At 36.9% G+C, this 24701-nt stretch overlaps 1 protein-coding gene across 1 annotated transcript in view; it reads right to left on the reverse strand.

The window, feature by feature from the left end:
• The window catches only part of LOC112044946 (BAI1-associated protein 3), an 82051-nt gene that overhangs the window by 20305 nt on the left and 37045 nt on the right, over positions 1-24701 (reverse strand). Inside the window, exons 8-17 of the mRNA XM_024080962.2 lie at positions 19100-19338; positions 17984-18193; positions 17466-17549; positions 15658-15822; positions 15344-15395; positions 14432-14528; positions 13190-13322; positions 9348-9430; positions 7638-7701; positions 4723-4883 (exon numbers count right to left, since the gene is read on the reverse strand). Coding sequence (XP_023936730.1) covers positions 4723-4883; positions 7638-7701; positions 9348-9430; positions 13190-13322; positions 14432-14528; positions 15344-15395; positions 15658-15822; positions 17466-17549; positions 17984-18193; positions 19100-19338 — 1288 coding nt within the window. The remainder of the gene's footprint in view (positions 1-4722; positions 4884-7637; positions 7702-9347; positions 9431-13189; positions 13323-14431; positions 14529-15343; positions 15396-15657; positions 15823-17465; positions 17550-17983; positions 18194-19099; positions 19339-24701) is intronic.

Here is a 24701-nt window from a genome sequence, read left to right on the forward strand (position 1 = left end):
CGTACGTTACACACTACGTTCTGGATCGTTTCATAGCACTGCGGGGTCTTCCATATTATAACAAACAACCCGTTTGGTCTCCCGTACGGGTCTTCTGTACAGGTGTGAAACCAGCTTTACACTCATGTTGCTATTTTCAATAAAAGGATTGCTTGCATTTCGCTATTCTGAATACTTTTCATGTTACATTGAAATTCAGGATAGTAGCGTATCTTGACATTGGTAATATCTTATCTAAAAATAGAAGTCTCGTATGGAATTTCTGTATGCGAAAATTCTAGTGCTAGACGCTTACCTACTATTTTTCATTTATTTTTACTAACATGTTTTATCACAATATATTTTTTTTCCAACTTGGAAAAAAATATTGTAATGGGAAATATGCAAGGTAAAGGTCACGAGGTACATCTCCAACCTTGGTCGGATAAGGAAACAGGAGCCCGCACTTTTTACAGTGCAGTCTAAATAGCCAGAGACCGTACTCGATGGAGGACTACAATCTCACCTGATGGTAAGTGATGATGCAGTCCAAGATGAAAGTAGGCTAACTTGTTAGGAAGAGGATGAAAATCCACACTCCTTTCGGTTTCTACACGACATCGTACCGGAACGCTAAATCGCTTGGCGGTACGTCTTTGTCGGTAGGGTGGTAACTAGCCTCGGCCGAAGCCTCCCACCAGCCAGACCTGAACCAATTAAAAAAACCTCAATCGGCCCAGCCGGGGATCGAACCCAGGACCTCCGTCTTGTAAATCCATTGCGCATACCACTGCGCCACGGAGGCCGTCAAAATTCCTTAACTTAACTCTGTTAATTAAAGTTTCATGCCGCGCTAAAGTTGAATCAATGAGTAGGTGTGAGCATAGATTAAAAAAATATAGTTATACTAGAAAACAACCTAATGAAACTCCTAAAAATGTTGAAGTTTCAATTTCCATAACCCAATCAATGAGCCGTGATTGAGTAGAAAACAAAAGTCTCTTTAAATGTCCAATTTTTGTAACCCCACTTTTAAATTTTTTTTTTCCTTTTAGTAATAGAAGAGATAAATAATCGGCTAAGTCGTTTTAATCTTCATCATTATCAACCCATATTCGGCTCACTTCTGAGCTCGAGTCTCCTCTCAGAATGAGAGGGGTTAGGCCAATAGTCCACGCTGGCCTAATGCGGATTGGCAGATTTCACACACGCAGAGAACTTAGAAAATTCTCTGGTATGCAGGTTTCCTCACGATGTTTTCCTTCACCGTTTGAGACACGTGATATTTAATTTCTTAAAATGCACACAACTGAAAAGTTGGAGGTGTATGCCCCGGACCGGATTCGAACACACACCCGGATTCGAATCGGAGGCAGAGGTCATATCCACGGGGCTATTACAGCTCGTTCTAATCTTGACTAAAGAAAATAATGTATGAAGACTACAATTTCTACAATCAAATCATGAAACATCGGCGGTAATTCAGAAAAAAGTGGTTTTAACTTTCAAATTAGAGAATACGCCGGACGTAAACCGCCACAAACGCTTTCACAACACGAGAAGTGTCCGGTTGTGGTCGGAGAGCTTTGAAGAGGTCACTAATGAATGCTTCAAGTTCCTTCTAATGCCTCTCGGACTGTTTCAGTAACCTTCAGTGGCTAGCATCGGTTAATTGGGGTTTAGTTACTAACGTTCGGAACGTTTATATCATTCTGTAATGGCCTTTGTAATGTAATAAAAGGGCATCTCTATGTAACTACGTACAATTGGAGATTTAATTTTCTCGCTTCTCCGATTGTTTTATTTGAAGTGGTTATTTAAAGTTTGGCTATTGGATCAAATATTTTTATTTTCTTTTATAATGTGTCATGCTTTTTAAACATGTCAAATTTCCTTTTTAACCGACTTCAAAAAGGAGAAGGTTCTCAATTCGATCGGTATTTTTTTTTTGGCCTTTTAGTCTTCCTCTTCTTATTGAATCTTTTGTTAGATCAGAAATATCTTAAGGAGCCTTTGAGTTACAAGTCAAAAACAGAACCGCTTTTTTATTTTTGGTTAATTGTTTATAACTTTTGCAATTTTTTCGAGCGGGCCTCCAATTTTTTCAAAAACTATCTACATTAAATTCCGAATTGAATGACACCTCAACCATTTTTATTAGAGACGGACAACTTTTTTTTGACCTAAATGGCACATGTGGACTAAAGAGAATAAAATAGGAAACAGTATGTGCTAAAATAGGAAACGCGACAATTAATTAGACCGAGATAAAGCTAAGATATTCCGCGATCTACTGAGGTTTTTAGGGAAGCGTATATCCTACTATCCAACTAATATTATAAACGCGAAAGTTTGTATGGATGTTTGTTACTCTTTAACGCCGCTATTACTAAAGCGATTTGACTGAAATTTGGAATGTAAATAGATTTTACTCTGGATTAACACTTAACTTTTTATCCCGGAAAAATCGCTGGTTCGCGCGGGACGAAGTCGCGGGCGTCCAGTTAATCGTTACTCAGTTCTAACACAATCTTTAGTTACGGCTAATAGTCGAGTTATATTTGTTCGGTCCATACAAGTCCCTACAAAAGGCCTATGTCCTGCAGTGGACGTCCATCGGCTGATATGATGATGATGATGATGAATAGTCGAGTAATAGCTAATAATAAAGAGTAGAAAGGAAAAGTTTGTCATATTTATTAAAGATAATGGATTTTTATAATAAAAAATACCGGTAGGTAAATAAGAACGCGGAAAATGTTTATTGCATTCTCATCACACATATTAAATTCGCCAGCGAATATAAGTCACACCTGGTGAAGAAAGTGACGCCATTCAAGGCATTTTGATTTATTGCCCGCAGTTTCGAAGTATAACGCTAAAAAGGTATGTTTTTCTTTGTACGCGCCGTGTAAATGATTGATAGAATAGGAAAAGGCGTGAATTTGCGAAATACTCTTCTAGTACTAGTTGCCAAGATATTTATTCATTCTTTACTGGCATTCATCCGCGATTTTACTCGGAAACCCCTGACACTTAATTTCAAAGTACATAGAGTTTAAATTTCCAAATACAACTCCTGTCATGTCATTAAGTTTTTCACAAATGGATTTTCCGATATAAAAAGTAGCTTCAATATTGCTCAATAACCTCCTCTATCCTCCAGTGAAAATGCTATTAAAATCGGTTCAGCCGTTCCTGAGATTATTAGCCTTGAAATTCAAACAGACAGACGAAAATTTTAAAAGTTTGTTTGTACTCGTATTCGTGTAACTAACATCTAGTAAAGTGCGAAAAACAGTTGTTTTTAAATCATAGACAGATACTTCAATATTATTTATATGGTTAACTAGCGGACGCCCGCGACTATATCCGCGTGGAATTCAGTTTTTCATAAATCCCGCGGGAACCATGGATTTTTCCGGGATGAAAAGTATATGTGTTAATTCAAAGTAAAATCCATTCCCAATTTCAGCCAAATCGCTTCAGTAGCCCCAGTGTAAAAGAGGAACAAACATACTTACACACTTTCACACTTACAGACTTTCACACTTACACACATACTTTCGCCTTTATAATATTAGTGTGTATGTGATGATTTGAGTATTGATGTGAGTGATAAGGAGTCTATAAAAACGTCCATAAATAATAATGTTATACGACCGATAGACAGCAGACATGTTCACGGTTAAAGTTTCCTTCAGCTACCGTCTCATCAATTATGTCTTTTAGAGCAACGTTCGAAGAAATATAGTTTGTAAAATGTCCACAAACTTTGTAAAAATATCGCTCGAACTGCTGCAGAAAAGTTTTTAACGTACTTACCCTTGCGCGTTCGAGATTAAATTGCTATCGATAAAAAGTAATAAAACATCTTTTGCTTTACAAATATCTCAATATAAGTATATGTAGCCGAGTGAGTTATTTGAACGGACAGCAAAATCTCAACATAGAACTTAAAGAGTCTCTTTTCTACTGCTGTCACCTATGATCATTACTTGAGAGACTTATTACTAATTAAATCAAAACAGGACAATATTTTGATTGCGAAATCATAAGATTACTTGAAAATAAGCCGAATCGCAATAACTTAAGAGTAAACATGATAATTATTAGGTTTGAGGTTATATACCACTCAGTGAGCCAAGCCTCCACGGCGACATATACTTATAAATCATCACGAAATCTCGAAAATGCTTGATGTACCTACAAAGATGAAATTTGGCAGGGAGGTAGTTTATAGTTAATAAGTCCACTAAAAACGGATTTTGCTATTGGGCCGGATTAGGGAGGTTTAAGGGCGAACGGAGTCGCGGGCGTCCGCTAGAAATAATATTGTATTGATGGTATCACTGAAGAAATGGAGTACCAATGATTCATATCTATAGATGTTGTACTTTTAAGACAGTTCGGTTTTGGTAGTAGTGTAGGTACATTCACTTTTATGTGAAAATGTTATATGTAATCCGCGCTACAGACCTTCAGTTTCAGCTGTAATTTAATAAAAGATGTAATTTTTTTACAAAAAACACAATCTTTGAAAAGATAACTCAGAAAGTATTCTATTGTATGTACTATAATACTGATGTACACAACATCCTCAATAATGTAGTCTGTCCGGCCTTTTTACCCAAACGTCAGGTCAAACTGACTGGATTTTAATTTCGGTGACCTGGCAACCCTAGCCCTGCAGAAGGCTGGAGGGATTTTTTTTCCTCCTCGACAAAAAAAAAATATTCTCACCATGGTTTTCGTAGTATCCCTGGTCAGCAAGAGCACCGTGCACTAGATCAGCGTAATGCAAGGCTGTGGCGCAGGCTGCTTCTAGCAGTCTCAGTCCCCCGCCTACGGTGCCTTCCTCAGCACCGCCGATAGCTCGCCAAACCATCCGCATGTGATACAAACTGGAACAAACACTTACATTACTTCATCATTTACAAGACAACATATACGGAGAGATGTCTCTTAAGAGGCCTATTCTGTTACGATGTTTTGTTTAACTCGCAAGTCTGAGATTCGAATTCGCCTCTATCTCTCTCTGTCTAACACGATACTGTAGAAAGAGAAAGATGGAGGAGAATTCAAAACTCGCACTTGCGAGTTATACAAATCATCATTGCAGAATAGTCCTACTGATCGTAAAAAAGAGGCTGATAATACTGATTTCGATAGACGTCCACTGTCCACTGAACATAGGCGTCTCTTAAGGACTTCCAAACCACATGGTATAGAGCAACAATATGGGCAACGTGGTAGTCTAAGTTAAGTCTGAGCCGTTAAAATAGACAGATAATGATGGCTACATTAAAAATAGGTATTACGTCACGAGACGTAGTCCCGTAGACAATGTAGACATGGTTCGAATAAACCATGGTTCTCATTCAGTCTATATACCTAACAAGTAGGTAACATCCGAACGACCTTCTAAGCCTAGTTACCGATTATGCTTAGAAAGTCGTCCCAACATTTGTCGTGCCCAACATTTGTCTGCTCAACTTAGGCAGTCTTCGGTACCCCCTAGTGAAATCATAAAAGAAATTCAATATTAATTCACTCTTTTATTAGGTGCGTTTGAGCGAACCTCTAAAGACGTTATATAAATCACAAGTATATGTAAATTACGTATTTACGAAAATTTCCTGAACGTTATACCGAGTTTAACTTCGTAATAACCGTAAAATACTGACACTTATTCCCCGTATAACTTTCTTGCGAGTTAATCTTTTGGGCTTATTACATTTGGGAGCACACGTTTGGCCTTATTAATTTTCTTTTAAATGGAGATTGATTGACATCGTAAAAGTAGGTGAAATGTAAAAGGAGAATGGCGAGATTGCATGTATTTTGGGACCAGCAGATAGAAGTAGCGTACATAGTGGAAACCTATTAATAGTTGTTTATCGTGATTAAACTAAGAAAAAATTCAAATGGTAAGCAGTCTTGAAAAGCAGGAAGAAAAAAAATATACCTTATATTGTAGGGTACCTAATACATTAATCTGAAAAACATCGCCACTGACATACAACTGCGTGATTGATTCATAAATACAATAAGGCGTTTCGGTCGTAGGCAACAAGTAGAATATTTTTTAATAAAATACACTTTTTTTCTTTTGATTTCCATTCTGTAAAATCTAAATATTTTTTTTACAAGCATCTTATTAATTAATAGTTTTATCTAATACAAATGTATGGGTGTACGATACTTCAGAGTTTGACTCCCACTTTCGCCAATCTCCTTTGTTGTTAAAATGTCCATCATCGTCATCAACTCCTTTTCTGTATCCCATTACGTGAGGTTAGTGTTTTCCCCCCTTATGTTTAAATTTGTTAAAATGTCCATTTATCCGTTAAATATTTTGTAGAAACTTATACATTGTTTTAGGCGTAAAATTGGTTCCCTAACGCCCGATTTTTAATTAATTATTTTGTTTATGTAAAAGGAGATTAGATTAGAGATAAGAGCTTATTGAAATGAAGTATTAATATTTTTCTTCGTGGCATCATAATGGAGTGTTCATCCTTAGACTTTGGAAAAGTGTTTCGCAAGAGCATTTTTATATACTCGGAGAAGATTTCGCTGTACGATTCAAATAATAAACTACTATGTCAATTGGCAGTGGTTGTTCGAATTTCCAAGTAATAATAGTTGTAATTGATGTCCATAGAATTAGTCCGCCATGTTGGATTAAGAATGACGTCATTTGCTAATTGGTAGATAATTGCGTTTCCATCCAAATTAAACGTGTAAGCTTTCTGTTTGATCTGAAAGCCTATACGTTTGACGTTGGGGAAAATCCATGGTAATCTAAGTAACGTTTTTATTGAGGATATACTATTAATAAATTCAGTTGTAACATATTTTCAAAACAAACATTGCCAGTTACATAAAAAAAATGGTTAAAACCTCAGACCAATTATAATAGTACCTACCTCGCTAGAAGTTACCCCTCTGTCAAAGTATAAGATCAATGATCTATTTATAAAAACTGTTTCTATGGAATCGACGTTTCATTGTTGTAATCGTTTTCGTCGTCTAAAGAGTTCCCTAAAAATGCCGGTTTGCGTAGTTAAATGGCATAAAAATCGGTTAAAAACTTCTAGTTCCCTAAAAGATGAAGTTACGTTTCATTTGTAACATATTATCGGTATATAATTTTTTTTAATACTAACAGTCTTTTGAAAGAATTGATTCTTATAACAGCAAAACATCGATTAAGTCCATTGGCGTATCTTGGATTACTTCCTAAGGTGGCCCAGATATCCCGCTGAGCAAAGTCGACATTCAATATAGAAATTTCGTTTACAATGTTTATTGACGCTAACCTCTGAAACGGGTCGACTGATTTCATTGTTTTTTCTTTGTATATTTTGTATTTTCGCCTCCATCATAGAGTTTTAAATCGGGAGCCCAGAATTCTAGGGTGGGCACTGGGGCACGGAAGCCCCCCACTATATAGGCCTATGATCAAGTCATCGAAAATATTTAACACCAATAAATGTTAAATATTTTCGATGAGTGAGTTTATCTCGTCCTCCTCAAAATAATAACAGACAAGTTTATTGCAGAATTTGGGTGCGATGCATCTCCACATCTAATACGTCTATTGTTAAAAAATACGCGCATTTACGAAAGTCGGTTAAAAACTATGTACTTACCACGCGGCCGTGTCAACAGAAGAAGTGCTATGCTTAACAATTTGCTCCCCTTCCACGGCGCGATCTAAAACAATCATTGGTGAGTAAGTAATGCAAAACACACTGTTTAGAGTTTGAGAAAAATATGTTGTACATTTTTCTTTTCTATATTATAAAAAATATTTAAAAAACAAGCCGATATTTATTTAAGACACAATTTTCAATTTTTGTTTCTGGTACCGTAACTCTAAGACAGTGGCATCAACTTGGATGTTGCTGTATATATTTTATTTGAAAGTTCTTTCTTTGCGGCTCTTAGGGTGACCGCTCATTGACAATTTTTAGTTGGGCGATAGTTGGACGACTTTTTAATTGTGCGTGATTTAGTAGGACAGATGTGCGGGTTACATCGCTATACCTGTTCTATAATCGGTCGACTAAAAGTTGTAAGTGAGCGGGGGCTCTTAGATAGGTTTTATCAGAAACGGTTCAGCCCTTTACAAGATTTACCCCCATATCTTTAATCTTGTACTCATTTACTAGGTAGTTGACCGTCTATTCTGAATTTAACGAGTTAATCATCCTTTACCCTTGAATCGAAAAAAATCGCAAAATAGTTTTATATCAAAATAGTGTTACAAAAGTTATATTTTTATCGACATTTAAATAAATTATTATTGTTTAACAACTAAATCATGTTCATAAAATATTGTCTGCCTTCCGAACCGGTGGTAGAATCTTTACAAATAGTCAACTGACGTATCAAAAGTGCTTGTAAACTAAGCCTACTTGAAATAAATGAATTTTGAATTTGATTTTTTGTTAGAAGTTTCTCAAATTAGAAATTAAGCGAACTTACTTGCTGAACATTATCACCAAAAATTTTACTTATCTAACTCACCGTGTAAATCGATTTACAACCATGTACACGGCATAAAATACACACTTCACGTGTAAAACTACTCCGACCACAACGTGTACATTCGGAAAGAAGTCTCTTATTTGTTCCCGGGCTAATAAAGGTGTTCGTGTTACGCCACCGTTTAGAATCCGATGCTTATCTAAATGGTGGCCTGGCCCGGGGTGTGAACCTTCGCCTTTACCCTCACAACAATTATGTCTTTCCATTCTAGACGCGCGTTATTCTTTACTGTCGCGCCTTAATTGAAGGTTCGTAGACAATTTCAGTATCCGCACCTTACTTTTACCTATAATTTTTTAATGGAAGGGTTATGATTTTTCTAATGGTGGACGCCCACGACTTTGTCTTCGTGGAAAACACGGCATGGTACTAAACTAAGTACGTTCATCTTCTATAATTACAAGTAAATCAAGCAGTAGGTAGTTAGGTATCTGAGCTACATACTACTAAGCCGAATTTGATAAATATAACATCAAACTGTAAACTATTATTTTAATTTTAAATTACTATTTTTAATCTTCTCATTTATTTAATTCTCCTTTTTATTTAATTTTTAACAATGTTATTAATTTATTAATTAGTATATAAAGAAAGCTTTACGATATTTTTCAGTGCATTTTTACGTTTATATTTTTGTATCCTAATTTTTAAGCATCCAAGTTGATAAACAATTTTTTACTCTGAGCGATTTTCAAATATGCCGCCTGCATAGCGCTCGCTTGTCGTCGTCAGTGTACAGGTCGGACTAACTTGGTAGTAATTAGGGGAAAAACCGCTAGTGAATGACGAACTCAGTTAGATATACTCACCCAATTCCACCGAAGCCCGCACTCGTTGTAAAGCCATCGTTTTGGTAACGGCCAGCCAACGATCGATCAGCGGCTCGAACCACCTGCCAAAGTTAATTAATCAATTGCTTTTATTACATGCGAGATTCCATATACACTACTATGCCATATTCATTTCTTTTGTTGTTTGACGACCGATTGGTACAGTCCTTTGCTTAGTCCATCAAAGACTGTGGGTACGATTCCCTAAACTGGAAAATATTTGTGTGATAAACATACCCAGTTTTGCAATCGTATGTGATATATTATAAGTATTATTTTATGTGTTTATGTATTTCTTATAATGTATATTATTATATAAATTGTTATGATACTTTTTAAATTGGGGAAATCTTCATAACTTCTTGCCATAGGTAGGCTTATGGTTATGATGGCTACCGACTAACCTCACAGTGTTTCAACTCTTCGCCTTTTGACTACACTACGGAAATGTTTTCGGTAAACACCTGAGAGCGGCGCCAAAAGGCAAGATCTCCTCTATACTTCACAGACCCTAAGAACCTGCGTAGACCCAAAGAGTTCCGCGTTCTGTTTTCTGTGTTCTGAGTTCTTTATGTACGTAGGTTTATAACACAGTGTTATCACAATACTGAGTAGCGTGGTAGTGCAAAGTTGTGAAGTTGTGAAGCACGCAAAACCTTATAATATATTGTGTCGGAATTCAGAAACGCCGGACCTTCCGTGTGCGCGGGCTTTAACACCTTGAAGGCGCTTATGGAACACAGAGAGTGAGAGAGAGTATTCATCTTTGGTAGGCGTCAGATTGTCTTTTGTCTTACGTATACGTTTGTCTATCCAATACGTTGCGTTGGTTCCAGAGGCGTAGCTAGACAACCAAGTGCCCTGGTGCAAACGAAATAATAGGGCCCCACACTATCTAGACTGGTTAGGTTCTATCAAGTAAAAATAATTAATATATACAAATATATAAAAATGCTTAGTTACTTTATGATCAGCTCTGTCTTCGAAATTTTCTGAGTACAATTCGATCGCGATTGTCTGTTAAGGATTCGAGGGCCCCCTGAGCTTGAGGGACCCGGGGCATTGCACCGCCGAGCCCCTGGTTAGCTACGTCATTGATTGGTTCAGTGGTTAGCTTTTACCAATTCGGATCAAGATGTCCTGGGTTATAAGATTGGGTTATAACTTTTGTCTCTTCAAAAAAAAATCCCCATTGTGGAGTTGAGTTGGTATCGTAAATCGTTTTATAAAGATCTCAATATACGGCAACAATCCATACCCTATACTTAAATCTTCGAACCCCTTTATTCAAAATACAGCAATTTGTTTCAACTCTCTTACAGTCGGCACAGATAATAGCAAACAACGTAAGAATACGAGTAATTGCAACAATATAAAAGCTAGGTGACCCATGTGCCATTACAATGATCAAATGGCATGTTAACAAGCATGTCGCTTCAACGAATCGAAAGTCAAACGACTGCAATGATCGCACATGAATGCATGCAATCGGTTTAGAATGTGACTTATCAGATGAGGCATGGATTGGCAGGCCATTACCGTCATTACGGCCATTTTACGGTTTTACGGCTAATCGAATGTTAATCTTACCGATTATATCGCTTCGCTGCAAGCTTTTTACGTTTATGTATGTAGGAAGGTATCACATAGATTAATGGTGGCACTAGGTGATATATTTTCTGTAGACAGAGAATGTAATATACGAATAGGTAGCATACATCGCATTCTCTCAAAAAAGAGGTAAGTTTATGCGTCGACTCGGTAAAATAACGATACACGGCGATTCAATATTTGTTGTAATGATGCGTGTCGGTTTTCATCTATAATTGTCAGAGGTTTTTTATAAAAAATTGTAAAATGTGGGTGTGTGCATCCAAATACAGGCTCAAATTGTAGCAAATTTAAATATTAGTGAAAAAACATAACCCTTCTTGCAGTAGGGTAAAAATGTTAGAGTGTTGTGATTTTAATACCGAATATCTACAACAGAACTTCAATCTGTCGTCTATTTCTTTCTCTGTCTACGACATTTTTACACATTTCGAGATTATTAAATATTTTTGTTTACAGCGAATGGCTATCCAATAGGATTTAATACGATCCTACCAAAAGCTGGACAGAGAGTGGACACGAGCGGTGAAAGTGAGTGTAATTATGGCGCCCGGGTGTTTGAGAACTTACAACCCAGATTACGAATCTCGGAATCTGCTTGGAGCTTTTCTCTTTGTCACACCATGGACCAGGCAACTGCTCCGTGAATACACTATATTAATATTAAATACGTAAAGAAACATTACAAATAGAGCCGTGATAGCCCAGTGGATGTGACCTCTGCCTCCGATTCCGGAGGGCGTGAGATCGAATCTGGTGCGGGCCATGCACCTAAAAATTTTGCAGTTGTGTGCATTTTAAGAAATTAAAATATCACGTATCTCTAACGGTGAAGGAAAACATCGTGAGGAAACCTGCATACCTGAGAATTGTCTTAATTCTCTGCGTGTGTGAAGTCTGCCAATCCGCATTGGGCCAGCGTGGTGTATTACTGGCCTAACTGGTCTCACTCTGAGAGGAGATTTGAGCTCTGCAGTGAGCCGAACATGGGTTGATACCGAAAGAAACATTAATACCGCTTGCTATTAGTGGTTAGGTACACCAATAAAACGCTTTGAATAATAATAAATACTTTCCGAGCAAATTCGATCTCCTCTAATGTCAATATAAATAAATTTGTAATTTGGGATGCCTGGCATCGTAATATCCCCAAAGCGTGAAGCTAGTTCGCGGCCGAATGCCTTTGAAAATTAGATTTTGTTTTTTTCATAGCGAGATAAAATTTTGTAGAATTGCCAATTTTGAGGATTATGTAAATGACTTTAGAAATAGACTGCCTCTTTATCTCCTTGAAAGAAATGCGATACCATATTTTGTTTATTTATTTCTGATTCAGCATTTGCATAACAAAAGAGGGCGTCTGATACAATTTCAGATCATATCAGTTTACGCTCTTATGAATAAGTGAAATATAAAATGAGCCTTATAATTCTGACACTCACAAGTGCAAAAGTTTATTATTATCTTAAATAATAATTAATGATCTTGAATAAAGTAGGTACTTACGTGAGCAATCACAGGGTACGTACACAATTTTATAAGCATAATATATCCATTATTATCAACCCATTTTCGGCTCACTGCTGATCTCGGTTCTCCTCTTAGAATGAGAGGGGTTAGACCAATAGTCCACCACGCTGGCCCAATTGTCAGTTTACACACACGCAGAGAATTAAGAAAATTCACTGGTGAGACACGTGATATTTAATTTCTTAAAATGCTCACAACTAAAAAGTTTGAGCTGCATGCCCCGGGCTGGATTCGAACCCACACTTTTCGGAATCGGAGCCAGAGAGTCAAATCCACTGGGCTATCACGCATAATATATTACCTAATCATTATAACCGGAATCGGTAGCTCTAATACACGAGGGACAAATACCAAAAAATTTTTCAAATCCGTGCATTTTTAAAGATAATTTCCTTAGAGAAAGAAAAAAAATCGATTTTTGAAATTTAAAATTGGACCTAAACACAACCGACCCGCTCAGAAATGGCGGCATAGTGCTCAGAGTTATTTTCTGATATAGTAACAGCCTTCTAAGCGTTATTCATGTTGGTTCATTTCACATGTAATTTTTGTCAAGGGCTTGTTTATTATGCATAATCTGTGTAAGTTCCTTCACAAATTCCGTGTAATGTAAGTCCTAATACATATTCTGTGTAAGTTCGGATACATATGTCGGAAGCGGCTGTGAAATAAGGACTTACTGATAAGCCTCCACGAGCTGCGGCGGCGGATCGTGAGCGGCATGCAAGGTCGGCGAGGGAGACGCCGCCGAGCATAGCTCGCGCACTGCTGCCAACACCTCGAACGGGAGGGTCTTCGCTGATACTATACACACTGAAATACATGCCTTGTGTAAATAAAAAAAAGGTCCTATAAAGTTGACAGAAACAAACGAAGAAAGTTAATATTAAATTTTAGTTAGTTACTTTAATAAAAAAACAATAGGGATGATGACAGTTTTTAAATTGTATATAAATTACGAGTACGCTAATAGTAAAGCAATTTTGTAAAAGTAACAGGGTATCTGCGATCATCACTTTTGGAGCTACAGGGATTTAAAGGGTCAGATTTGCGGCGCTGCCACGGATCCCTGAAAAATACCCCATACGAATGAATGTCGTAGGCACATAATGATCGATAATGATCGTTCAAACAAAATTACTACAATATCTTTGTTATTTGTGCGTTCATGTATTAAAAAATGTCACATTTAATGTAATGAAGCTAAAACTGTATGAATTTTCATCTAATTACGATAAAAGATTTTTAATAGATTTTGAAATTTTATAATCTTGTTTATTTTGCAAATATCCAGCCAATCTTTGTTAACATTGATCTTACTTACCCGAATTTATTATAAAAATCAATATATTCAAAACTAGTCATCATCCCCATTCTACATTTTAACCACTGATTTAAAAAAAATAACTACGTACCCAGCAATTTGAGCAATAGCTACTTAATCACAACTAACTAACGCTAATTAAATAACAAATAAATCTAAAGGATCATAAACCATAAACACCACAGGTAAACATTTAGAAAGGAAAATTTACGCTGCAGGTATAGGTATTTATTTTGGGTTTTTACCTTTCTATGTGATGTGTATTTCTCAAAATCTTTTTTAATTCTTAATTCAATTAATTATTTATACTGAATTTTTATGTTATTGTAGCTCATTAACTAATTATTTGTCCATATAATTTTTTTAATTTAGGTGAAACATGAAATGAAATGCCGTCAATATTATTCTTTCCTACTAAATTATATGCAAACATTTGTGCTCATGTATCGAGTATGATGTTCACAACAATAAAAACAACAGATGCTCTTCAAAAGCGTCTCCATCAACGAGACAGTAATAACAATAAAAAAGGAGCTATTACTTCGTTGACAACGCAATAAGATTATCGATAAATTATTCTAATAGGCCAGATGCTCACTTCCGTTGCCGTGCTCATCAAAGATCTCCTCCTCGGCGACCCCGCACCACCCCTCAGCCACCCACAGCTCTACACACTGTCGCACATCCTCTGATACCTATAAACACACCCACAATAAGGATATTGTAATACGATTGAGACGGTATTGTAATTGAATTTCCACGTAACAATATGGCTAATGATCTCTATTATCTGTTATGTTCTCGTGTAACATAATTGAAGCCTCAATAACTCTACGGGGAACGGAGCCTGTTTGCGGACTATTGTCGGAGCCACACTCGCACAGTATTATTCGAATAGTTGGAGGGGATTGGGTTTAATTGGTCATACGAGTAGAAAGGCAAACATTCTTTAAAAAAAATACTACTCTTTGAGGGCAAGAAATCGGCACGAAGACAGACTCTAAAATATTTGACAAATCAGTGGCGTAACTGTAGGGTGGTTCTAAAAAACACGTGAAAATATTTTAGGGCCCCATCCAATTGCCACGGACTTGAAATATTGCAGTTACGCCACTGCGTCAAATACCTTATTGTTGTCGCAAAAATACAAATAAAAGTGCTGAAAATAGTACAAGAAAATAATCGTTGATCTTAACCCGCGAGGCAATTAAGGGACGTGAAAAGTTTAACCGCAATGTGTCTGTCTGTCTGGTGCCGTAGCACTTAAAAATTTAAGGTGCATTTTTTTAATTGAAAGCTGGTTTTTAAACTATGATTCTTAGATAATTAGATATGTTTTATTAATATTGTTTTAGCCAGTTACAATATATGAGGCGTAAAAATAGGCAGGAAATCTTTTAAATTATAGTTTGGGGGTTATTTTCGTTATACGGTGAGAATTGTTAGAATTCCGTAAAAGCATTCCAATAAGAAAACTCTTAGCCACTTAATAAGAAAGAACAATATTTACCATTTTATCTATCTGAGTGAACACCACGCTGAAATATGGGACGTTGTTAGTCCTAAAACAAAAAAAAGTAATACAGATATAATGAATATACAATTATCAAAACAAATGCGGCATTATTTATAAACATAGATTAGGATTTAAAACTCAATTTTTTTTTTAAGTAAAATGAATTTTAAACAGTAGCGATTAAGTACTCTTCACTTTGAAGGGAATTAAGGTAGTCAATCTTAATCCATGCTTTTGAATATGGGGTAGGTATAGAGTATATATAGAACTGTAAGCTAAAAATAAAATAACCTTTCTATTAAACTTACGTCTCAAACAGCGGATGATAATATGTAAGTCCTTGCTGCAGATCAATCTGTACCAATGTGATGAGATTCACCAGATCTTCCCCACGTTCGGAGTCTGTGTCCTGGGCGCACAGTGCTTCGTACCACTCCGCTGTGCCTTTGCGCAGTGCACTCACTATCTCGCTCCTAAAGGATACATAGGACGTTTTGATTTAAGTAGAATGTTCTTCAGAAACAAATTGATCAAAGGAGATGTTCCGATTCAGAACAGTAGCCATATGACATGTCGATTCTTTTTACAATCGAAAACGCTTTGAATGCTAAAAAATGTTTGATCGTTATCACGTGATCAAGTTATCGATCGGACGTGGTACATTGCAAGCACAGGGCCTGTAATCATGTGGCACGTAGATTGTCTGTCTATAATCGCAAACGCTTCGAAAATTAAAAATGTATAAGAATGACATTTATTATCGACAGGTCACATGATCAAGTTATCAATAACATATGTCATCCTCATATATTTTTTTTAATTTTCAAAGCGTTAGTTAGCGTTTGTAAAAAGAGAATCAAGGTGCCATAATGCAAGCACAGGTGCGTGTCAGTAGCATACACTTTAATGTAAAAAATACTTCACACTCACACACATCTCCTTAAATGCACAGAATCTTGCAAAGACAATTTTCAAAAATATGTGTTATTCCCTCTCATTTATGCATGCTTTTAAATTCAAGTCAAGTGCGATTCATGACTAGATTAATTAACAAAACACAAGGGAAAATATTTCCTCGTTAAAGCAACTATAATTTGTGTTGATAGAACTAGCGTGCCTTCAGTGTTTGAGGGTCAAACAGTATGTCCAAGTGCAAATTATTTAGGGAAAATGAACAATGAAGAAAGATAAGAAAATCCCCGACTTCTTACAATCGGGCAAATCTAATCTCCGTTACCGAAACAATAGTAAATTTGGGATGAACTTCAGAGGTTCCCAAACTTTTTTTTTCTCATAGACCACTTTCTAATTTAACTGGTGTCGGTAGACCCCCTACTAACCAAAACTCGAAAAAAATGTGATTAGTTTTACCTATGGAAATTTTCGTTGCAGCTGAATCAACAGCCACTACGAAAGACAAGTTTAAAAAATAGTCAGAATTAATTACTTAAATAAATAAATAATTGATTGTGCTGTGAGTGGATAACAAAAAGTAAAATTGTCCAGGGACAAAGTTGTTTCAGCCAATTTTATTTTTTGATAACTACTCACAGCACAAGGAAGCAATCAATTCACAAATTATTTTATTTAGAAATCTCCTCATTCGGTTTGAAACCAGTTAAATTTTCGTGGATCCCCGCCGAGTCTTCCGTAGACTCCTGGGACCACCTGGACCACTTTGGGAATCGCTGAACTAGGACTTTTGAACAAGATTAATTATAATATTAGCACAAAGGTTTCGGAGTAATCTTCTTAATGAAACAGATCAATATGATCACTATTACAAAATTCTTGAAGTTTAAATGCATTTAAATTATCTTTGAATGTCATTGTGTTTTTTGACTTAATTTATGTGTAATCCTTTATCCCTTCTCCTCTAAGGAAAGCGGCCTGGTTTTGTAGGGGTCCATTAGCTGATATTTATGAGGTTTATTCCTCCTTCCTTAGCCTAGCCTTCATTTTGGTATCTAGTGTAGAATATAAAGTTCTTTCCTCTCCAGGTACTTATCTATAACCTCCAGGAAACACCCTGGACTCAAGACATCTAAACTCAACCCAAAAAAGACAATGTAGTATGTGTAAGGATTTAATTTAGCTAGCATTTAATTTTACTGACCTGATTTCATTGTTAAAAGGGCAGCACCTCCAGAACGCTTTCATCTGCGACACTTGATTGAGGCATCGCAGAAGGAACTCCAATCTGTAAAATTATTTCATATGAATTTCTCATTTTTTAACTTAAGCAAGCAATCAAATGGCAATATGTAAACGATATTTTTAGCTTAGAATCTTCGAAAAGTACAGAAATCGTTCATAAACTAATAGGCTTGTATGTACCCTGTCTTTTATAGCAAGAGACAGTTTTAGTTCTGCCAGCTGCATAAGTTTAAACAATAGATAATATGTTGGAACACATTTATGAATTCGAGGTGACTAGTTGAAGGATTTCTAGTACAAAGATATATCTTTATAATTAAAACAACTTTCAACTAATACAAATAAATCTACGAAACGAGAATAATCTATGAGAATCTGCGTTTGATAGAGGAGTAGAAAAAACTTTATGAGCACTTTTGACAAGACATGAGGCAAACGTGTCTCAAATTAATGGCTTAAAATAGGTTTATCAAGTACCTGGTCAGGCTTAGATGATGAAGTACAGGATACAAATCCCTGTGCAGCCGTAATTGGTGCAAGGCTCGTTCCACGTATTCGCAGAAGCAGCCGGAGAGCCATCGCTCCTCGTCGCGGGTAGTGACAGCGCTCGCTTCACTCCCGCCCGCGCTCAAACTCGCGCTGGCGTTCCACTCTTTCTCCAACTCCATCAATAGCTTATGCATGTACCTGAGTGTGGAAATTTTTACTTTGAAGTATCAAATCTACTTCATCATCATTACCAGCTGACTATTTACCCCAGCCATTGTCACTTCAGCTTTGCGACCCTAAGTGTTCATTTACACGAGCGGCAGCTGCTGGTGGAGTTGTCGCTCGTGAACTGAACCCTAAGATATCGCTAGCTTTGGTTCTTCTGCGGATCTCTCTAATTCGATCATGCAAAGATACTTCGGATATAGCTCGCTTCATCGCCCGCTGAGTGACTCTGAACCTTCTAATGAGACCCACAGTATTTAATCTAGTTAGAAGTTTTTAGTAAGAGTAGCCTGTGTCAGAGATCGTCTGGGGAACTACCGTCATGCTGATGTTTGTCGCGACACAGCATAGCTACGGTACGGTCTGAAAGGCATTGGCATAGGTTTCAGTGTGGTTAAAGGCACATGAAGCTTAGCAATGTCCCCAGGTTCACAAACGTAGCAGTATCACGATATATCTACGTCTTCCTTCGTAGAATGTGTGGCAAGGTGTTGCTCTGCTATAATAGGCGACTTCACTTAACATCAGTTGCTTGGTAATTCATCATCATCTCGTCTTAGCCGATTCGGCAACAGCGACTCGAAACTCCATGAGATCACACGCGAGCTTCGATCATGCGCCCTCGTGTGACTCATGTACCCTAATCTTACGCAGCATATCCTGGCGCAGATAAGACAAGTTAAGGTACCGTCAACATACTTAAGAGAATATGTGATATTAGAGGATGCTTTTTTGGCTTTAAGATGTTCATGACGATTGTCTAGAATTCTAGATCTTGCCTCCGTTTATTTTCAAAATTAAGGTACTCTGCTGAACTCTTCTGATCGATTTACTTATTTATTATACAACTATTATTATGAATAATTATGACAAACGTACTTGGGATCCACAGGAACTTCGCTGTTAAGTTTGCACGCAGCTGCAAATCTTGCTATAGCTGCCTGGAGTAAGCTCATGTCTCCCTGCACTGCGTGCTGGTGCAGCATCGTCTGCGCTGCGACACACAACTCTCCCTCCCACTCCCCGCCCTCGCTCTCCGCTCCGCCGGCCGCGCCGCTCATGGCCATGTCCACCTCGTGCGATAGCAGTACGGCGAAGAGTCGTTCGTGCTGTCGAACCTTTATGCCAACAAGAATTACAGGCTAAAATTAGCTATTTATAAAGCTTTAAAAAATTCAATTTATAATTACAAGAAAATCATTAAACTTTACAATTATTAGAATATTTTATAACATTGTTCTGTAATGTTTTTTTTATCCGTACACATACTAACAAACGTGATAATAATTATAGTAGTTAGTAGATACCAGTGGCGTAACTAACCCAATTTCGTTGGGTGGGGTTCAAAGTAATTTTTTTAATGTTAATGTTAATGTTTTAATGTTTAATGTTAATGTTTTAATGTTTAATGTACTTCTGAGTTCACAGCTTCTCGGACTGTAAGTCTTGACGTTCGCCAGCCATGCTACCCTGTAGTTACGCCACTGGGGCTTACTTGTAAAAGGGTTTAAGTGACAATGACTAAGCCTAATTGAAATAAATGAATATTGACTATCTTAACTTTTCTGTTCTCTTAATATGAATTATTATCCTCAAGACATTCAATATGCTCTTAACATTCAGAGAAGTTCAAGTTAAGCTAGATTCTCACTAAAGTATTTTACAGATAGCACTGGTACGGTGAAAGTTCGTTTCACTCGTGAAAGTTTGCCGCAATTCACGATAATAGTATGTATTATGAACGTCATAAGGCAACTATATCACGTGGTATATCCGGCAGCCATCTTAGAATCTCTTTGTTAAGGACTGCATCCATAGAGTCGTTGTTTACTTATTACTCTATGGCTGCCTTCTACAGTCTATGTACCTGTATCTGTATATTACAGACATGCTTCTCACATTAAATATATATTTCTTTTAAAGTGTTTTTCAGATAGCATGGGACACCATCCCATGCTGTGTCATGTCCCGTGACAAGTAAGCCATGTTGACGTCCACCGGATTGTCAAATACCGTTTGTGTATGCCCTGGGAAAGGGTAAAGACCTGTAAAGACGAACACCGAGCGAGGCTAGTTTTAGTCTGGGTGAACCATTGTACAAAACATTACAATGTCAATTAAACCCTTTATATTAACTCTTCTAACCATTTTAATTAAAATGTAAAAGCAATTATTTTTGATAAATTGAAGCTAGGTATTTCAACTTGAAGATGGTTATAATTTACCTGTCCTAGGCATCCTTTTCATTAATTGCCTATCGATGCAATCATCGTGTCATGCAACAGCAAAGCGCTAACGCGTATGAAAGCTAGACGTAGCGAATATCACCTACCGTAGGTGTGGAGCAATTATCTTTTATGTCGATTGCTCGTCACTACACGTCTACTTATGACTGGCGTTTTACAAGAATATTGGAATATTGGAAATATTGGAATATTAGCCCAGGATCCGTGGAACATTTTTACAATTGTTTACTATGAAGTTAACTTTCCGTGAGTCATCTTGATAAAACGCTCAACTTTTTTATTTACAAAACTTCTTGGTTACCAGGTAAAAGTCGTTCCGATGTTCAGAATTTTTTATCACCTCTCTGAATCTGCATTAGAAACCATCTCTTTACTATTGGATAAAAAATGTCCTAAATCAACTAGTTATGTGAACTGAAACCTGAAGTGGACCATTAAAACCTTGTAAGTTATTTTAGGGTGAGAGACTAAAAAAAAAAAATTTTAGGTTGGTCACCCTGCTATCCACACAATCACCCATTTTTTAACCGACTTCCAAAAAGGAGGAGGTTCTACGTTAAACGCAATTACAGTATCGTCTGTATTGACGCTGTACAACTATTCTAGTACTACCACTACCATTGATTCTGCTTAGAACATTGTATCCCTTTAGATAACACTAGATAATGTTGTTTGTTTCAATGAATAGATAATAATGGATGAGTTATCACTCCTATGAATTAATATTCAACAATATTATCTTATCTATGGATTTTCTATTCTAACATTGTTCACAAATCTATACTAATATTAATATAAAAAGTTTTTCTCTCTTTCCTTTGTGTGATGTGTAATCTAAATAAATTTTTCTTTCTTTCATTCTTTAAAGTTTGGGGTATAGCAGGGAGTAATGTCTGAATCTACTGAACCGATTTTGGAAACTCTTTTACCAATAGAAATCCACGTTATTTGTGAGTCAAAGGCTATATTTTATCGTCGTATTTTCACGGGAGCGGGAACTACGCGGAAATCGCGGGGCGTCGGCTAGTATTTGAATAAAAACCAGTGGCGTAGCCTGCCTTTTAGGGAGAGGGGGGCGGGGCAATAGAATCAATTTAAGTAGCAGTTTTTTCTCCGCGAAGCATCAGATTAAATGAGATTGTAGATTAAATTTTACTAATTTTTGCTATCACACTTATTCTTGATATATGTATTTCTTATATTGGCTTATACGTCGATAGCTACGCCCCTGATAAAAACATTCGTATTGAATAAATGGAGTGACTAAAAAACTGAAATTGAAATGTAAAAATTGCGGAGCACAAAAATGCGGGGGCATTAAGTCGGAGTGAATGAAGGACCCCCGAGCTATGAATTGAATTTATCGTGTAATCGCAATTCTGCTTCACTCGACTCACTTATTACGCGGAGCTAAAGAAGTTCAATCAGTGAATACGTTATCGTACTGCCGAGGGTTAGGAACGAGATATCTTTAATAAAATTCAAGCAAGCATTCGGACCAATTCCGTTTATATTGAAGGAGAGAGCTCTCTCGATTTTAATGATGTTGTGTATTATGTAGGTACTAGTTGACCCGGTGAAGTTCGTGCCCAGGTGTAATCAGGGATAAAAAGTATTCTAAATATTATTCCAGGTTATAAGTCTATGAAATTACTATTGCAAGCAAGATTAGTAAAAACTTTCCCCATATAAACCTCATACCTTATCGTTTTTCGAGATAATTATATATTTTTTAAACATCTGCTCTTTATATACGAACTAAATAAAAAAAGAACTATTGAAATCGATCATGCTGTTCTCAAGTTTTAGACACACATAGTATTATTTTTTGTACCTGTGTTAAAATATATTTCAGCAATTTATTGAATAATGTCTTCGTAAGAATCGTGTACGGGATAAGATAATCAAATCAAAAGTTCAGCCTCCAGTCCATAAGTAATTTAATTAAGCATGAGCATAATTTGATAATTCTAAAATTAATCACGGGTCTGATATCACAAGCTCTCTCGTTTGTGTGTCCGATTATAAGTTCTTGGTTTCAAGTACTGGCTCGTGTTGTTGTTAAGCTATTCTTTCTTCCAAGAATTTCTCAAAAACAATACGCCTCTGATCGCCCATTACGTCTGATAACTATCGCTAAATCAAAACATTATCACCATAAGGAGCTGCCTGGTAGAAATTGGACCATTCAAATAATGCTAATGTTACAAGTTCCTCGATTGCAGGTATTAACATTCATTATTTATGTTATTGTAGAGGGGGTGCTCAGTTGTTTGTGAGACAGCGTAGACACCGTCACGCTGCCAGCCGTAGTTAGTGATTTTGTGCTATAATGATTTGTGAATTTGTAATTATAGTTTATCACAAATTGGTTAGTGTGGGCATGGGGAACATGTCGGGCAGGGAAGGTGAGTGTTGGCTAGTCGGAAGGGATCCCTTAAACCTACTCTCAATGGCACAAGTCCTGGGACCTGCTCGAGGTGTTTCCTCTACCACAAAATAATGGTACAATCATTGTGCTGCTACCCGTCACGTCATAATGATGGTGTTTTGATAATACCAACTCGCTATAATAATCATTACCAGTAGGAAATTCATTAACACCGTTGATTGGCAGCGGACATAAACACAGCAGCTATAACAATCGTTATGAGGACATGAATGTGCACTAATAGCTCTTAGGCGAAAAGCTAATAAAAGTTTTACGGTTCTAGTAGTTCAGCGGATTAGCAATATAGGCCTGGTTATGACTATTCTTTCATAAAACATGAGGGTATTAGAGGACGATAACCTGCGAGAGCCAGACATTTCATTTTATAAAAGCTGACAGCTTGTCAGCACATCCTCCTTTTGTAGGAAAGTACGAGTATGATAGCTTATTTATTTAGCTATTAGGGATGATGACAATTTTTTTTAGAAGTAACAGGAAGCATCTGCAATCATTACTTTACTACCGGAGCTACAGAAGGGTAAATTTTTCGGTGCTGCCATGGTTAAAAACTAGGTAGGCATTTTAAGAAATTAAATATCACGTGTCTCAAACGGAAGTCTGCCACATTGGGCCAGTATGGTGGACTATTGGCTTAACCCCTCGCATTCTAAGAGGAGACTTGTGCTCAACAGTGAGGCGAAAATGGGTTGCTCATGATATGATGATGATGAAGACTTTACTAACTACGGAAGGAGCATAGGCTGACACTTTCAGTCTTAAAAAAAAAGGCATGTCTGGCTGTCGTAGGTGCATAATCCATTAAGGAAAGAAATAGGTCCCAAAATAATAGCTACTAAAACTGTATTTCTACTGTTGGGATATTGTCGTACCCACCGTAGTTACCGTATCTGTCGTCGCATCGTCTGTGCACATGAAAAGAGTAAATACAATCCATCAATTTACGAGTAGCATGCAATTAAATACGGAATGCAAATACTACAAACAATGTACTCGAATCTATGAATAAAGCAAATCCAGCAATCGAGAGCGTCACCAGGTTATTGTTTGGGAGGGGGGTGGGCAGTTTATATTATTCAATTATTATTATATTATTGTGGTATTTTGAGTAATTGCTGTAGACTCTTTAATGGGAGCTCAATAACGTCATAGGGGGCTTTGGGCGAACGCAGAAGAATCGCCTAGGTGGGACCCGTAGGCTAGAAGATAAGAGGGCGGAATGACTCTCTAAGGGGGCCTCTTATGAAACTTGGACCTCAGCTTAGAGGGCCGTTCGGGATGTTTGTTTTAGCCCGAGCGTATATCAGTCCTGATGCATCTGTGATGTGATGTAAATGAAACTCAAGCTTAGAAGATGTAGAAAAACGAAGCTGCGTTGCTTTGATTTAGTTTAGGTAAACATTTATTAGTATGAGAGGGGTTAGGGCACTAGTCCACAGCGCTGGCCCAATCTAAGAGGAGAATCGTGCTCAACAGTGAGTTGAAAATGGAATGCTAATGTTGATGATGATACATTTATTCGTATATCTCGTAACTTTTATTTTAAGTTTTTGACTAATAAAACTTTAAATTATGACATTACTTGACTTTTCAATAGTGCTTGTAAAGTAAGCCTAATTGAAATAAATATATTATGATTTTTATTTTATTTGTATCTCTAGGGAATTAGCAGTCTCCACCCTCCATTGGCGACGCCCTTGCTAGCAATAGAAAAATAGGTATAAAAATGCAACGTTGCAAAAATTACAGGCATTTGTAAGGTAAGCAATAAGGCTAGTGGATTGAG

This window comes from Bicyclus anynana, chromosome 15 (assembly GCF_947172395.1).
Source record: "Bicyclus anynana chromosome 15, ilBicAnyn1.1, whole genome shotgun sequence".
NCBI lineage: Eukaryota > Metazoa > Arthropoda > Insecta > Lepidoptera > Nymphalidae > Bicyclus > Bicyclus anynana.